The sequence below is a fragment of the Ornithorhynchus anatinus genome, chromosome 2 (assembly GCF_004115215.2).
Source record: "Ornithorhynchus anatinus isolate Pmale09 chromosome 2, mOrnAna1.pri.v4, whole genome shotgun sequence".
Taxonomy (NCBI): Eukaryota; Metazoa; Chordata; class Mammalia; order Monotremata; family Ornithorhynchidae; genus Ornithorhynchus; species Ornithorhynchus anatinus.
In genome coordinates, this window is record NC_041729.1 from 140330075 (window position 1) to 140346226 (window position 16152).

General features: G+C 52.2%; 1 protein-coding gene and 1 non-coding gene across 2 annotated transcripts in view; both read right to left on the minus strand.

Moving 5' to 3' along the window:
- Positions 1–16152, minus strand: part of CLPB (caseinolytic mitochondrial matrix peptidase chaperone subunit B) — a 124539-nt gene that overhangs the window by 33416 nt on the left and 74971 nt on the right. The window contains 1 exon segment of the mRNA XM_029058060.2: positions 9247–9344. Coding sequence (XP_028913893.1) covers positions 9247–9344 — 98 coding nt within the window.
- Positions 15137–15209, minus strand: TRNAV-UAC. Its single transcript has one exon. It is a non-coding gene; the product is annotated as a tRNA-Val (tRNA).

A 16152-nucleotide genomic window follows, 5' to 3' on the forward strand; every position in this document is an offset into this window, starting at 1 on the left:
GTGCAGAGTACACAGATACATTCTCTGCCCACAAGAAACTTACAGTCTAGACGCCGAAGGCAGCGGAAGAAAAGAAAAGAGGGTTTAGTCAGGGAAGGCTTCTTGGAGATGTGTCTTCAGTAAGGCTTTGGAGGCAGGGGAGAGTCATTGTCTGTCGGACATGGGGAGGGAGGGCATTTCAGGCCAGAGGCAGGATGTGGGCGAGAGGTCAGCTGCAAGATAGACGAGATTGAAGTACAGTGAGAAGGTTAGCAACAGAGGAGTGAAGCGTGCGGGCTGGGTTGTAGGACGAGAGTAGCGAGGTGAGGTAGGAAGGGGCAGAGTGATTAAGCGATTTAAAGTCAATGGTGAGGAGTTTCTGTTTGATGCAGAGGGGGATAGGCAACCACCGGAGGTTTCTGAAGAGAGGGGAACCACGGTCTGAACGTTTTAGTAGAAAAATGAGTCGGGCAGCAGGGTGAACTATGAACTGGACTAGGGAGAGACCTCTTCATCTCCCATAAATGATCACTCTCCCCACCTTCAAAGCCCCACTGAAGACACGCCTCCTCCAAGAGGCCTTCCTCGACTGAGCCTCAGTTTTCCCTTCTCCCATTCTCTTCTGCGTTGCCTTAGACTTGGATTTACACCTTTCATTCATCCCGCCCTCGGTCCCACAGCCCTTATGCCCGTATCTGTAATTATTTATATTAATGTCTGTCTCCCTCTCTAGACTGTGAGCTTGTTGTGGTTCGGGAATGTCTACCAACTCTCCCAAGCGCTTAGTACAGTGTTCTGCATACAGTAAATGTGATACTGACTGACTGAAGTCAACACAGAGCCAGGTGCGTTTTCTCATTCCACCCCTCGGTGCCAGCCCCGGGGATGGCCTGGATGGAAGCTCCCCAGCCAGAAAGAGTCAGTGGGCTTCAGGTTCTCCTGCTCTGCGGTTGAATTTGGGGTCTGGGGCCATTTTCGTTCTTTCTGGTCTCTCAGGCTGCTGTGCAAGGTGCCCCTGGGACTGGACGGGCCCATCCTGGAGGAAAGGACCATGTGGGCCCCGGCTTCTCAACTGAAGTCAAGATCGATTACCATCACCCCCCAGCCCGCCCTCACCTGCCAGCGGCAGGCGTTGGCCGCCAGTCCGGGCACAGTTACTAATTGTGCCCGCTGGCTTCTCTCCTTCTTGATGTAACATGGCACCCTCCCAGCCTGGGCGGCACTTCCAGGAAAGCCCTCCAAGGTCAGAGCTGTTGTCGGAGGGGGCAGGGCCGGGGGAGGAGGCGAGGGAGACGGGAGCCAGGTCTCAGAGTTGAGGCCACTGAACCGGAGACTGGGCCCTGGAGTGGCACAAGGAGAGTCGGGGGAGGGAGGGGAAGGAGGGAGAGAGGGAGGGAGGCAGGACAGCCGGAAAGAGGCACACAGTTCTTTCCACGGGGAATCCCGCCTCCCTGGACATCTTCCTGGCTGTAGACAGGAGGTGGGAGAGGGAAGGGAAGGAGGGTGCCTTAGGGGAGGGGACAAGAGGCCCGGCAGAACAGCTAATAATAACAACAACAATAATAATTGTGGTATTTGTTAAGTGCTTACTATGTGCCAGGCACTGTACCAAGCGTGGGGGCGGATACGAGCAAATCGGGTTGGACAAAGTCGCTGTACCACCTGGGGCTTACACTCTTAATCCATCATTTTACAGATGATGTAACTGAGGCACAGGGAAGTGAAGTGACTTGCCCAAGGTCACACCGCAGACAAGTGCTGGAGCTGGGATTAGAACCCATGACCTTCTGACTCCCAGGCCTGTGCTCTATCCACTTCACCGTGCTGCTTCTATGGTGACATCTGTCTTCTCGACACCACTCTTCCGTCCCCCTCATCTTTCTATTTTGCTCGTTTCCCAGTTGCTTCTCAGGGGTTGGTCTCCCATCTGTTCGCTAAATCCACCCCCTCTCCTGCACTAGGCCAGTCAGTCGGTCAAACGTATTTATTGAGTGTTTACTGTGTGCAGAGCACTGTACTAAGCACTTGGGAGCATACAATATAACACTACAACACACAAATTCCCTGCCCACAATGAGCTTACAGTCTAGATGGGGAGACAGACATTAATATACATAAATAAATTACAGCAGGCCTAATGGAAGGAGCATGAGATCAGGAGACAGGAGACCCAGGTTCCAGTCCCACCCTGCCGCTTATCTGCTGTGTGACCTAGGATAAGTCACGTAACTTCTCTGGGATTTAATTTCCTCCTCTATAAAATGGGCTTAAAATGCCTGCCCCCTCTTCTTGCGAGCCCCGTGTGGGCCCGGGACTGTGTCTAACCTAGTTATTGTGTATCTATCCCAGTGCTTAGCACCCAGTGAATGCTTAATACCAATTATCATTACTGCACTGGAGACACTATAGTTCCAGCACTTACCGAGCGACTACTGTGTGCAGCATATTGCACTGCATGCTTGGGAGAGTGCAACAGAACTGTGGTTTTTCTTAAGCGCTTACTATGTGCCGATCACTGCAGTACACACTGCATAGGGCTCAGTCTTCATCCTCACTTTACGCGTGGCTCACTGGAAAGAGCACGGGCTTTGGAGTCAGAGGTCATGGGTTCGAACCCCGGCTCTGCCACTTGCCAGCTGTGCGACTTTGGGCAAGTCACTTAACTTCTCGGTGCCTCAGTTCCCTCATCTGTAAAATGGGGATTAAGACTGTGAGCCCCACGTGGGACAACCTGATTCCCCTGTGTCTACCCCAGTGCTTAGAACAGTGCTCGGCACATAGTAAGCGCTTAACAAATACCAACATTATTATTAACATTATCAGGTAACTGAGGCACAGAGAAATGAAGTGACTTGCCCAAAACTGCACAGCAAGAAAGTGGCAGAGACAGAATTAGAGCCCAGGTTCTCTGACTCCCAGGCCTATGCTCTTTTCACTAGGCACGATGCAATCCCTGCCCTCAAAAAGCTTACAATTTAGCAGCAGTGACAGTAAAGAGAAGTGTGTATTTTCTAGACTGCAAGCTTCTTGTTGGCAGGGACATGTCTACCAACTCTTGTTATTGGACTCTCCTAAGAACTCTACTACTAAAGTGCTCTGCACATGGTAAGCGCTCAGTAAATACGACTGATTGATTGCTATGGGTGGTTGTCAGGGCACAGGTGAGGAGGGCCCATTCAATAGTATTTATTGAGCGCTTACTATGTGCAGAGCACTGTACTACGCGCTTGGAATGTACAATTCGGCAACAGACAGAGACAATCCCTGCCCAGTGACGGACTCACAGTCGCAGTCTAATCGGGGGAGACAGACGGCAGAGCAAAACAGAACGAAACAAAAACAAGACAACATTATCATGATAGATAGAATCAAGGGGATGTACACCTCATTACAAAATAAACAGGGTAATAAATAATATATACAAACGAGCACAGTGCTGAGGGGAGAAGGGGGGAGGGGGAGAAGCAGAGGGGGGCCCAGTTGGGAGCGTGTGACCTAGAGGAGAAGGAAAATGAATCGGGGAAAGCTTCCTGGAGGAGATGGGATTTCAGATGGGCCTTGAAATTGGGGAGCATGGTGGTCTGACCCTCTTGCCTTCTAAAAGCACTTGCTACCACTTCTCTCTCCCTTCCTGCTCCCTCTCTGAAGTCTCCTTCCCTCCTATCTTTGATCATATTCAAGGGTCCCGCATTCTTTGCACTGGGATCCCTACACCCCAGCTCTCTCTCTCACACTAACCTACTCATGGTGCCTCGTTCACATCTTTCCTGCCGCTGACCTCTTGCTCGGGCCCTCCCCGCTGCCTGAAGCTACTTTCACTTTCCCAGCCATCTGACCACAGCTCTCCCCATCTCCGAAGCCCTTCTGAAAGCACGGCTCCTCAAGGGAGGCTTCCCTGATTTCATTTCTCTTTCTCCCCAGTGACCACTTCAGCATTTCCGCACCAACTTTGCCCTTGTGAACTCACAACCGCCCTCAAAGTTGAGAACGCTGGGATAGTATGTTCTAAATGGATCAGGATAATAATAATAATGACGATGATGGTATTTGTTAAGCACTCTAAGTGCTGGGGTAGATACAAGCTACTCAGGCTGGACCCAGAGCCCTTGTCCCATATGGGGCTCACGGTCTTAATCTCCATTTTACAGATGAGGTAACTGAGTCACTGAGAAGTGAAGCGATTTGCCCAAGGTCACAGAGCAGACAAGTGGCAGAGCTGGTGTTGAACCCAGGTCCTTCTGACACCCAGGCCCGTGTTATATCCATCACACATCTCTACTTGGATGTCCTCCCGCCACCTAAAACTCAACATGTCCAAGACAGAGATCCTTATCTTCCTTCCCAAACCCTGTCTTCTCCCTGACTTTCCCATCACTGTGGATGGCACTACCATCCTTCCTCTAAGTTCACAACATTGGTATCATCTTTGACTCCGCTCTCTCATTCACCCCACGTATCCAATCCGTCACCAAAAGGTGCCGATCCTTCACAACATCGCCAAGTTCTGCCCTTTCCTCTCCATCCAAACCGCTACAGCGTTAGTACAATCACTCATTCTATCCAGACTGGATTACTGATTCAGCCTCCTTTCTGACCTCCCATCCTCCTGTCTCTTCCCACTTCAGTCTATACTTCACTCTGCTGCCCAGATTATCTTTCTAAAGAAACGTTCAGGGCACGTCACTTCACTCCTCAAAAATCTCCAGTGGTTGCCTATCAACTTCCATATCAAGCAAAAACTCCTCTCTATTGGCTTCAAAGCTCTCCATCACCTTGCACCCTCCTACCTCACCTTCCTTCTCTCCTTCTTCATCACGGCCCGCACATTCCGCTCCTCTGCCGCTCACCTCCTTATTGGGCCTCGTTCTCGCCTGTGCCGCCGATCACCCCTGGAAAACGTCCTATCTCTGGCCTTGAATGCCCTCCCTCCTCACATCCACCAAACAATCACATTTCCCCCTTCAAAGCCCTACTCAAGGCTCAACTCTTCCAGGAGGCCTTCCCAGACTAAGACTCCATTTTCCTCAGCTCCCCATCTCCATCACGCTGACTCTTGGCTCTACCCCCCGCCCCACCCCAAAGCATTTGTGCATATATGTACAAATATAATTCTCTTTATTGATTTTAATGCCTGCTTATTTGTTTTGATATGTATATATCTATAATTCTATTTATTTATATTGATGCTACTGATGCCTGATACTTGTTTTGATGTCTATCTACCCCCTTCTAGACTTTAAGCCCATTGTGGGCAGGGATTGTCTCTATTTCTGAATTGTACTTTCCAAGCGCTTAGTACAGTGCTCAGCACTCAGTAAGCACTCAATAAATACGACTGAATGAATGAATAAGGGATTGGTGGCAGAATGGGAGAAAGGGACGCAGCTTGGCCTAGTGGAAAGAGCACTGACCTGGAAATCAGAGGGTCTGGGTTCTACTTCTGGCTCTGCCAACTGGTTGCTGTGTGACTTTGGGCAAGCCACTCAACTTCTCCCTGCCTCAGTTACCTCATCTCTAAGGAACAAAGGCCTGGAAGTCAGAAAACCTGGGCTATAATCCCAGCTCTGCCGATTGGTTGCTGTGTGACCTTGAGCAAGTCGCTTTTCTCTGTGCCTCAGTTCCCTCATCTGCAAAATGGAGGATACCTATTCTTCCTCCTACTTAGACTGTGAGCCCCATGTGGGATCTGATGATCTTGTATCTACTCCAGTGCTTACTAGAGTGCTTGGCACGACGTAAGTGCGTAGCAAATGCTGCTACTATTATTATCAATAATAATAATGATAAATAATAACAACAACAACAAAACAGGGATAAAATCCCCCTCCCTCTAACTTGGAATGTGAGCTTCTTTGGGACATGGACAGTATCCAACCTGATAAACTTGCCCCTACCCCAACACAGAGTGCTTGACACAAAGTAAGCGCTTAAGAAATACCGTAAAAAAAACAAACCACCCAATGAAAAACCAACAAAAAATACTAACGCTGTGGCTCTTTGTTACTTCGACCTTGACCACTTCGGCAATAAATAATACACATTCTCACTTTTTGTCTTCCATCTCTCTGTATATGGTTTCAGCATGGGTCTTCCCCATTAGATTGCAAGCTCTTTAAGAGTAGTGATCCTATCATATCGCCCTTCCCAAATGCTACGCAGTGCTCTGCGCAGTGCAGGTGCTCAGTATATATGACTGATGGGTAACACCATCACCCTCCCTTTCCCAGAAGCCTGCAACCTTGGTGTCATCTTCATCTCCTCCCTATCTTTCTACTCTCATATTCAACCTACTGCCAAATCCTGCCAGTTTTTACTAGAAGGCAGACTCTTGCTCTCACCCAAACAGCTACTGTCTGCTCCAAGTTCTTGTCACAATCTGGCTAGACTACTGGAGCAGCCTCCTCTCTGGTCTCCCTGCCTCTGGCCTCTCTCCAACTGCCCAGATCATTTTGTTGTCATTTACTACTCTTCCAAGCGCTTAGTACAGTGCTCTGCACACAGTAAGTGATCCATAAATATGATTGAATGAATGAATCAATGAAGTGCTGCTCGGTCCACACCTCCCCACGTCTCAAAACCCTAGCTTGGCTTCTCATCTTCCACGTCAAGCCAAAACTCCTCCCGGCCGGGTCCCAGGGTCTCCCTGGGTACCCCCCCAGCTTAATACAGATCAGCTCACCCTACCTGCTACTCCCCAGCTCGCTCCCTTCAGTGCTCCCAAGCCTGCCTGCTGATTGTTCTTGGGTCTTGACTCTCCTGCCTCCATCTCTTGCTTACGCCGTTCCCCTGGACCGGAATGCCCCCCTCTCCAAATCTGTCACAAAACAGCTCTTCCCACAGTCAAAGCCCGTGACCGTAAAGACCACCTCCTTCACAAAGTCTTCCCCACGTCCTCTGCCCCAGCGCAGGCTGATCAAACCCCGTGGCTATTTCTAGTCCTGGTGGACTTATTTTCTCAGATCCTCAGCACCAGAAAGGCTGTTTTCAGGCAAAAAGGACCAGCAGGGTGGCTGCTGTAATTCAGGGGTCCCCCAAACTCATTGGGTGAAGGGCTGGGAGGGACAATGGGCTGCATTGGGCAAACCCTAGCAATCTGTGAGAGGTGGGTCCCAGTGGGTGGGGCAAGGGAGGCTGCAAGGCTCGCCAGGGCAGCAGAGCCTTGGGTTGCCCATGGACCTGAGGGAGCCGGTGGGTTGGGACTAAGTGGGTTGAGGCTGTGAGGAGCTGGTCGGCGCGAGCCCCGGCTAGGTTCTTGAATGGCCAGTCCAGGAGATCTGACTGCCAACTGTCCCATCACAGCTGGAGAGTCGCAGTGAGTCTGAAGTTGGGGCAGGTTAGGGGAGTTCTGGTCCTCTGCCCACTCTGCCCCGGAAGACGCCTAGGCATGGGAAGGGATTCTGGCCGGGACCATGGCAGACCCTCGGGTGGGCCCCAGAAGGACTGGGCCAGGGAGGCCAGGGTGGCTCCGGGTCCCCTCTGCTGGGCAGTGTGTCGCCGACAACAGGAAAATGCCACACAGCAGGGCTCTCCCTCAGAGGTTGGGGCAGAGGGCCACAGAATCAACCGAGGGCCCCATTCTTGCTTTACAGGCGGGGTCTCAGGGAGATGGGGGCAGGGCTGGAAAAGGAAGAGCCCCGTGAGGGGGCTGAGGTGCTGGGCCCTTCACCTTCCTCCTCTTCCCCATCCTCCTCTCATTCTTCTCCAAGAACGTCCCCGGCCAGGGGCCCCACGACTCCCCTCGTGGCTGTCGTGAGGACGGAACGGCAGGGTGTTTTGTTCAAAAACACTCCAAAACACAAATTAAAAATACATATGGAATTCTCTTGTTTTTCTGTCACCGGGATATGCAAATCGAATACACGGCGGGGACCTATCAGGCAAGTCTGGCTGCCAATTCATTCTGGGAGCGGGATTAAAATGGGCAATAAATTCTGCGGGCGTCTCAGCGGAGAGAGGATCCAGGCTCGAGTGGGAATGAGGGCCCGTTACCACCGCGTCCCCATCAGCTGCATATTCATCAGCGAGAGGCCGGTGGCCCATATTTCTGCTTTCTCTTCTGCCGCGTAAATGTATATGCATATATATTCCAACCCTCTGCTCTGTCTGCTGGTTATGCAGGACAGCGTCTAGAGCTTTCAAAATTAAACGCTGGGTGAGAAAACCACTTCCGTCACATTGGCGTGCGCTGGACCACCCATGGCTACTAACTCTACCCACCTTGGCCCCGGGGATCTAGACGGGGGTTCTAAGCTCAGAGGGGAGCTGGGGGACACCCACATAAGCCTTCTAAATGGGATCCTAAGGTGTCTGAATGATCTGTGTCCGTGACGGCGGCAGCCGGGCGTTCTTGGAGGGTTCTGGGACCAGGGAGAGGGGAACAGGGGACACGACGAACAAGGCGCAGGCAGAGTTCTACAAACTCTACTGTGACTTCCCAAGTGCTCAGTACAGTGCTCTGTAAATACCAAGCGCCTCATCGGGCATTGACGTCATGCGTTTGGGTGCTGGGGGCCATCTGGGTGGATAGGGCCTGTCCAGTCTCCCTTCCAGGGGCTCAGCTCCCCGGGTGCTCACGACAAACTGGGGTTGATGCCAAGGGGCTTCGGTCCAAACACCCCAAAACACAAAGTTAAAAACCCTAGAAAGGTTTAGAGGAGGTGGAGAGGCTCAGCTTGGATTCTCCATAGCATCAGTGGGGTATGTTTCCTCACCCTACCTTCCGGCACTGGCCCACTCAAAATATGGACGAGCCATTAGAGGCTGAATTGGGAGCGGTGATTTGAAGGCCTCTGAAAGGGGCCGGCCTGAGCCAGTCCTCCCTGGTGGACACCCTCAATGGAGAATACAGGAATCCCCCTTTTAGACTATGAGCTCGTTGTTGGGCAGGGATTGTCTCTATCTTTTGCTGAACTGTACATTCCAAGCGCTTAGTACAGTGCTCTGCAAACAGTAAGGGCTCAATAAATATGATTGAATGAATGAATGAACATAGGAGCGACCAGTGCTGCAAGAAGCCAGCTAGAAGCCATGTGGTCTAGTGGATAGAGCCCGGGTCTGGGGGTCAGAAGGACCTGGGTTCTAATTAAACTGTTATCTCCATGTGTGACAGGGACCGAATCTGATCTGAGGATCTTGTGTCTATCCCTGTAGTCAGTACAGTGCTCGGCGCTTCGTGAGTACTTGACACATACTACAGTTAAAGGATGTGAAGCCATTAGGGAAAATAAAAGTGTGATAGCAATTCAGGGTGTGAGAACCCTGGCTGACCTTGGTCTCAGAGATCTTCAGGAGCTTCATGACCTCCCCCTCTCGGGCATAGTCCAGCGGTGTGTGTCCCATCTCGTTCCGCTGCAGGGGGTTGGCGCCTGTTGGAGAAAGGATCCGGGGAGACAGGATGAGTTCTGAGGCCTGATACTACAACCTCTCCCTGGCACCTCATGCCTCTGCAGAATAAGGGCAGGGTCTCGGGGAAGAGCCACCTGTAACTTCTTTCAGGTTGTAAGCGCTTTGAGAGCAGGGACCGTATCCACTTGCCCTACTGTGCTCTTTGGAGTGCTCGGTACAAAGCCCTGCCCGCACTAAGCGTTCAACAGATACCACTGATTGATATGACTGACTACAAGGAGGAGGGCTCCCTCGGGATGTGACCCACAGCTCCGGGAAAGGCCCATTGAGCAGCTAATCCAGGCATTGCTACCGGGAAAGTTTGAAACAGCAGCCTGGACCCCTCCCACTGGAGATAGAAGGATCTAGCAAAAAAAGAATCTGAATGAAATAAGGACCACGGAAGCACAATAATAATAATGATGGTATTTGTTAAGCGCTTACTGTGTGCCGAGCACTGTTCTAAGTGCTGGGATAGATACAAGGTAATCAGGTTTTCCCACCTGGGGCTCACGGTCTTGATCCCCATTTTACAGATGAGGTAACTGAGGCCCAGAGAAGTGAAGTGACTTGCCCAGAGTCACACAGCTGACAAGTGGCGGAGTCAGCATTAGAACCCACGACCTCTGACTCCCAAGCCCGTGCTCTTTCCGCTAAGCCACCCTGCAAAGCCTTCCTCATGGCAGACCTGCTCTTCCAGGTCCATAACTCGGGTCTTTCCCGATTAAATCCCTTGCCCCGTGAGGGTCAGGCCAGTCCTAGTCGGATGGACTACAGGCTTCGCTGTCGTGGGCATCACCAGTCGGGTGGCTACGGTCCCAACGACATGAGGTAGTTCCCCCGAGGGGCTGTTGGCAACAGGAGGAACTCCGGGGGCAGTCTGAAGGCAGTTTGCGGCCTCAGAGTTGGAAACTTAATCCCGGGGCTTGTGAACTAAGCATCCCTCTTAGTAGCCCAGCCAGCTAATCAGTCTGTCAGTCGGCGTGTCAGTCTGTCCACGGTTTGGCCTGCTATTCATTCAGTTCTATTTATTGAGCGCTTACTGTGTGCGGAGCACTGGACTAAGCGCTTGCGAGAGTACAATACAACAATAAACACACATTAATATAAATAAGTTAATTACAGATTTGTATATAAGTGCTGTGGAGCTAGAAAGGGGGAACAACAAAGGGAGCAAGTCAGTGTGATGCAGAAAGGAAGGGGAGAAGAGGGAAGGGGGGCTTAATCAGGGAAGGCCTCTTGGAGGAGATGTGCCTTCAATAAGGCTTTGAAGGGAGGGAGAGTATATTTAAGTGGGTGTGCCAAACCTGACGGGCACTACAGAATTCTCTCTTGGCATTTCTGAAAATATGTGCCTGGTGCGGGCTGGGCATTTGATGAAGTACTGTCTGCTTGAAGTCACTGCTCTTAATTGAAGTCCTCAAGATACGGTGCTGCTGCAGTGAATTCTGGGACTTGACGTCCTGCCTAACACCAAAGATACTGATGATAATGATAATAATAGTAAATTGTGGCATTTGTTAAGCGCTTATTATGTGCCAAGCACCGTTCCGAGCACTAGGGTAGATACAAGAGAGTTAGGCTGGTCACAGTCCCTGTTCCACATGGGGCTCGCCATCTAAGTAGGAAGAACAGGAATTGAATCCCCATTTTACAGATGAGGACCCTGAGGCATAAAGAAGCTAATAGGCTTAACCAAGGTCCCACAGCAGGTGAGTGGAGAAGCGGCAAATAGAACCGGGTTTTCTGATTCCCGGTCCTATGCTCTTCCCAGTGGGCCACGCTGCTTCTTGTAGGGGGAGGGAGTGCTAAAAAGGGCTGGGGAGGTGAAATTTGCATTTCCGAAATACCTTCTCAACCCAGGAAAGAGCACAGCCCAAAATATCCATCCTGAAGCTAAATTTCTGAATGAGTGCAAGGCCCACGGGTGGTTCCTGTGGGGTCGCTAAGAGGAAGTGCTAGGGGTGTTAGAAGGCCCAGGAGGAAGGGTCCAGGAACACAATCAAGACAGAGCTCCTCCAGGTGTGTCCTGGTGCCCTTGTCGGGTGCAGAGTTCTGGGCTGGATGGATTCCGGGGCTGGCCCAGGGGGGCTCACCCGGCAGCAGACGTGGCTCGGGGCCTTCGCTACAAATCTAAGGGGAATCCGCTCGTGGAGGTCCCGGCCTTTACCACCTCCTCCCACGGCCCTGACCCCGATTCTTCCTTACCACTGGAGTGACAGGTCAATCGCTCAGTGTCAATCAATGGGATTCACTGGGCGTCTAACGGGTGCGGGGCACTGGACTAAGCGGTCGGGAGCAAACGGTAGCAGACGACGATGATGACCGGCTCCCCGACCCAGAGGAGCTAGCGGGGGAAGTGCGGGAGCGCCGGCTGAAAACCGAGGAGAAGCAGAGGCGGGGATGGGGTCGGGGGCGGGGGGGAGAGGAAGAGGGGAGACCTATATTTAGAGAGAGATTAGCTCTTTCAAACTCTTGCTGTCAGTGATCTATATTTGCTTACAGAATGAAAAATGTGCGCCATAAACACTGGCTGCAGAGTAATTTCTAGTCGGGGTCTTGTCACTTCCCATAAAGGATCCAGTTGGGGTAGGGGCCCCAGAGCCCCTACGGGCCCAGGGCTCGGGTCAAGAAGGCTGTGCTCTTCCCTTCCTCGGCCCTTGCGGTCTGGGGGTCAGAGAAGGCGGGGGGCAAGTCCCCTCGGACGGTCCTCGATGCACGATGTCCTGGGGGTGAGACGGGCGCAATCCATTTGGGAGGACGGTGGTTGGGGGGGGGGCTGGTCGGGGAAGCGGGCTCCGGCGCTAATGGCGATCCAATATTAGCCTAATCCCCCTGCTAATGGCTCGGACGACTTGACTAATTGCTGTAATAATTGATAGAACCTGACTGGAACAACTGATCGATTTCTCCTCCAGGACCGGCGCCCATCAAACACGACCGCCCGATGGCTAGCCGCGCCCCTCCGCTCCCGCCCCGGCCTGACCTCCGGTCCCCTGTCTCTCCCCGCCGGCCCCCGTCGGGCAGCTGGCCCGGAGAGCGGAGCCCTCGGGTCACGGAGACCCTGGGAGTCCATTGTGTCAGCCCAGCGAGGGCACCAACCTTTACCTTCTTAATGGGAGGCGATTTGTCACCTCCCACTAGCTGTCTCTGGTAGGGGACGGCACCTGGTAGCCCCCCCAGGCTGCACTCGGTCCCCGCCCCCCCTCCGCCCCCCAGATTAGTATGTCCCGGCTTATCATATTTGATAAATAGCATCCTCGTTCACTTCTAACATCCGCGCAGCAATGTGAACAGGAGCAGCTGCGGAAGGTCATTCATTGGGGAAATATGTTTCTGTCAGTGGTATTGAAAAAAGTTTAGGAGAGTGACAGGCCTCAATTTTTCAAATTTTATTAACTCCATCCTCTTAACAATTTGTCTTGAATTCCTTCAGATTCTGGAGAACTGTCAATAGTGCTCGGCTGGGCCGTGGAGGGGGCCAGGCGGGCCCAGATTTATGCTGCCTGCTGGGTTTGTTTTTAATAACTTCGGAGGGAAGGAGGTAGAGAGAGATAGAGAGGGAGAGAGGAAGAGAAAGAGAGGGGGAGAGAGGGAGAAAGAGAGAGGGAAGGGGAGGCGTGAAGCCACCCATGGGCGAGACCTTCAGGGCCCGTCCCGTCCGGTCAGCTCCGAGCCGACAGTGTGGCCGACTCTCTAGCCCAGTGATTCTCAAACCGGTCATCCCTAGGGCTGGGGAGGCCCATGATCTCTCTACTTTCCTCATCTCCAGCTCTGTCTCTGTTACTCCCGGCTTCACTAACCACCCTAACCCTAATGGGTCCACCGTCCAGACGCGTTGGCATCATGGGTCACAGGGGCTACCCTGAGAGGGCAAGGAGGGGCGGGGCAGGAATGCCCCGGCCACCAGCACCTTTTAGCTCAGCAGCGGTTTGATCTCTCGATGAATGGAGCCTGGCCCCCGCTTCAGCGACGGCTGGCTACACGGGGCCAGTGAGTGGCAGGAGGGACCCAGGAGATCCCTCACCCCTGTCTGTACCCACACCGGACAGTCCCAGCCAGTCACGAGAGTGCAAGGGCTATGTCCAGCAGGCAGTCCGGGGAGCGAGCAGAGAGGACGGTAAGCCATAGCGGGCAGGGAATGTGTCTGTTTATTGTTATATTGTATTCTCCCAAGCGCTTAGTACAGTGGTCTGCACACACTAAGAGCTCAATAAATACAAATGACTGACAGGAGACCTGGCCGGGGGAGAGAGTCGAGGGCCAGTGGGGCCATTCCAGTCCCATAACTCTAGGTGGGGGAAGGTGGGGAAGAGGGGGTGTTCCCTGAGACCCGTGGGGACTGGGATGGCAGAAATCTAAAGCCGAAGGGTTAAGCCACCTGGACTGAAGACTCTAGCTCCACCTCTTCCCAACCTACATGTGGGGGCAGGAGACCCCCGACTCGTGGCTTAGCTCTTAGAGCCGAAAGATGGGTCATAAACTGAGCCCTGGAAAGAATGGGAGGAAGGAGGTGGCCAAGACAGACTAGTCAGTTCACCTGCACCCTTGTCGTCACAGTGCCGGACTGGCCCGGGCTCTCCCCGTCCGACCACGAGCCGGCCCGAGCCTCTCGCCAACGACGCAACGGACACGATGCTGTCAATCAACCCCGCCACCAGACGGCTCGCTTAAAAAGCTTCCGCAAAGACAGGCCTCTTCAGGCCTTAATGCCCTAACCTCTGGGGTGCACAGGAACCCAATCTTCTTAAAGCCAAACTCTTCCTCTAGACTTCAAGTGCACCCTCTAAGCTCGGTGTGAGCAGGGAACTTGTCTATCCACTCTGTTTCATTTTACTCTCCCACAGTCTGCTGAGTGACCTTGGGCAAGTCGCTTAACTTCCTGTGCCTCATTTCCCTCATCTATAAAACGGGGATTCGATACTTGTTCTCCTTCCTACTTGGCCCGTGAGCCCCACGTGCGACAGGGACTGTGTCCGACTCGATTAAGCCTTACCTACCTCAGCGCTTAGATTGTATTTTCCAAGCGCTTAGTACAGTGCTCTGCACACAGTAAGCGCTCAATAAATAAATACTACTGAACGAATGAACGGTGCTTGACACACAGTAAGCCTTTAATAAGTACCGTTATTATATTACAGGGCCTTGCCTACAGTAAGCGCTCAATAAATACCATCGACTGATTTCTCCTACCCAGTCTGCTTTCCGTTCTTTCCTCTGAGGGCTTCACACTGGGTCGTTCAGTGTTCTTGGTGTCTAATATATGGTTTCCCATCTCCTCCGCCCTGGAACGTCCCCCTCAAGCCTCACCCCTGCCATCCCTAAGAGCTCCCTCTTCCAGGGGACTTTTCCCACTCAATTCCCACCTTTCCAGCCAGGCCACCTTGGCAACACCTCAGCACTCCTGGATGGATCTACTTGGCCGTTGCTATTTAATTGATTGCTGATCTTTATCAACCGTGCCTACTTATCTCCCCCATTACACTGTATACTCCTCAAAATAATAACAGTGCTGGTATTTGTTAAGCGCTTCCTATGTGCAGAGCACTGTTCAAAGTGCTGGGGTAGATAGAGGGTAATCAGGTTGTCCCACATGGGGCTCACAGTCTTAATCCCCATTTTACAGATGAGGTAACTGAGGCACAGAGAAGTGAAGTGACCTGCTCACAGTCACCCAACTGACAGGTGGCAGAGCCAGGATTCGAACCCATGACCTCTGGCTCCCAAGCCCGTGCTCTTTCCAATGAGCCATGCTGCTTCTCTATTGAGACAGTGGTTCCGCTGGGGCTCGAACCCAAGATCTTCTGCGTGTAAAGCAGACATGATAACCACTACACTATGGAACCCAGATACAGATTGTCTTTTGGATTCCTTCTATGTTCACAAGCACTTGGTTGCAAAACATCGACCTAACAGGTGTTCATTACAGCATTCTGTCCAAAATAGGTGCTCACTAGAGCGCTCTGGCCAGAGATGGGCATATTACAGTACCCTGCTCAGTGTAGGTAATAATAATACCTGTGCTACTTGTTAAGCGCTTACTATGTACCAGGCACTTTACTAAGCACTTGGTAGGTGCTCATTACAGCGTTGTGCCCATAAGAGGAGCTCACTATAGTGCTCTGGCCAGAGTCAGGCTCCTTCTGCCTAGAGAAGGTGCTCATTTGAAACTGTTGCTGATGAATACTACCATCTCTGGCTCTCAGGAGGAGACAGAGATTCGATGTTTGCTTGCTTTTCTCTGAAAACCTGCCTCTCTAGAATGGAAATAACCCTCAAAAGGATTCTTATTCCTGTTGGAGCTGGTTGAATGGACAATGCTCCACTGTGTTTACCGTGGTCTGTAAGCCCCCAGTCACCTCATAGCCTTGCCCGGGCAGTGCAGCGGGCAGGGGCAGCGCCAGGGGATGACGACGAGCTGCCCTTGCTTGCTGGGAAGCAACGTGGCCTTGTGGAAAGAGCACGGAGGACCTGGGTTCTAATCCTAGCTCTGCCACTCGCCTGCTGTGGGACCTTGGGCAAGGCACAACTTCTCTGTGTCTCAGTTTCCTCATCGGTAAAATGGGAATTCAATACCGTTCTTCCTCCCGCTTAGGTTGTAAGCCCTATGTGGGAGAGGTACTGGGTCCGACTATCTTACATGTATTCCAGTGTTCCGTACAGTATTTGGCACACAGTAGGGCTCACAGTCTTAACCCCTCTTTTACCGATAACTGAGGCACAGAGGAAGTGAAATGACTTGCCCAAGGTCAAACAGCAGACAAATGGCGGAGTCGGGATTAGAACCCA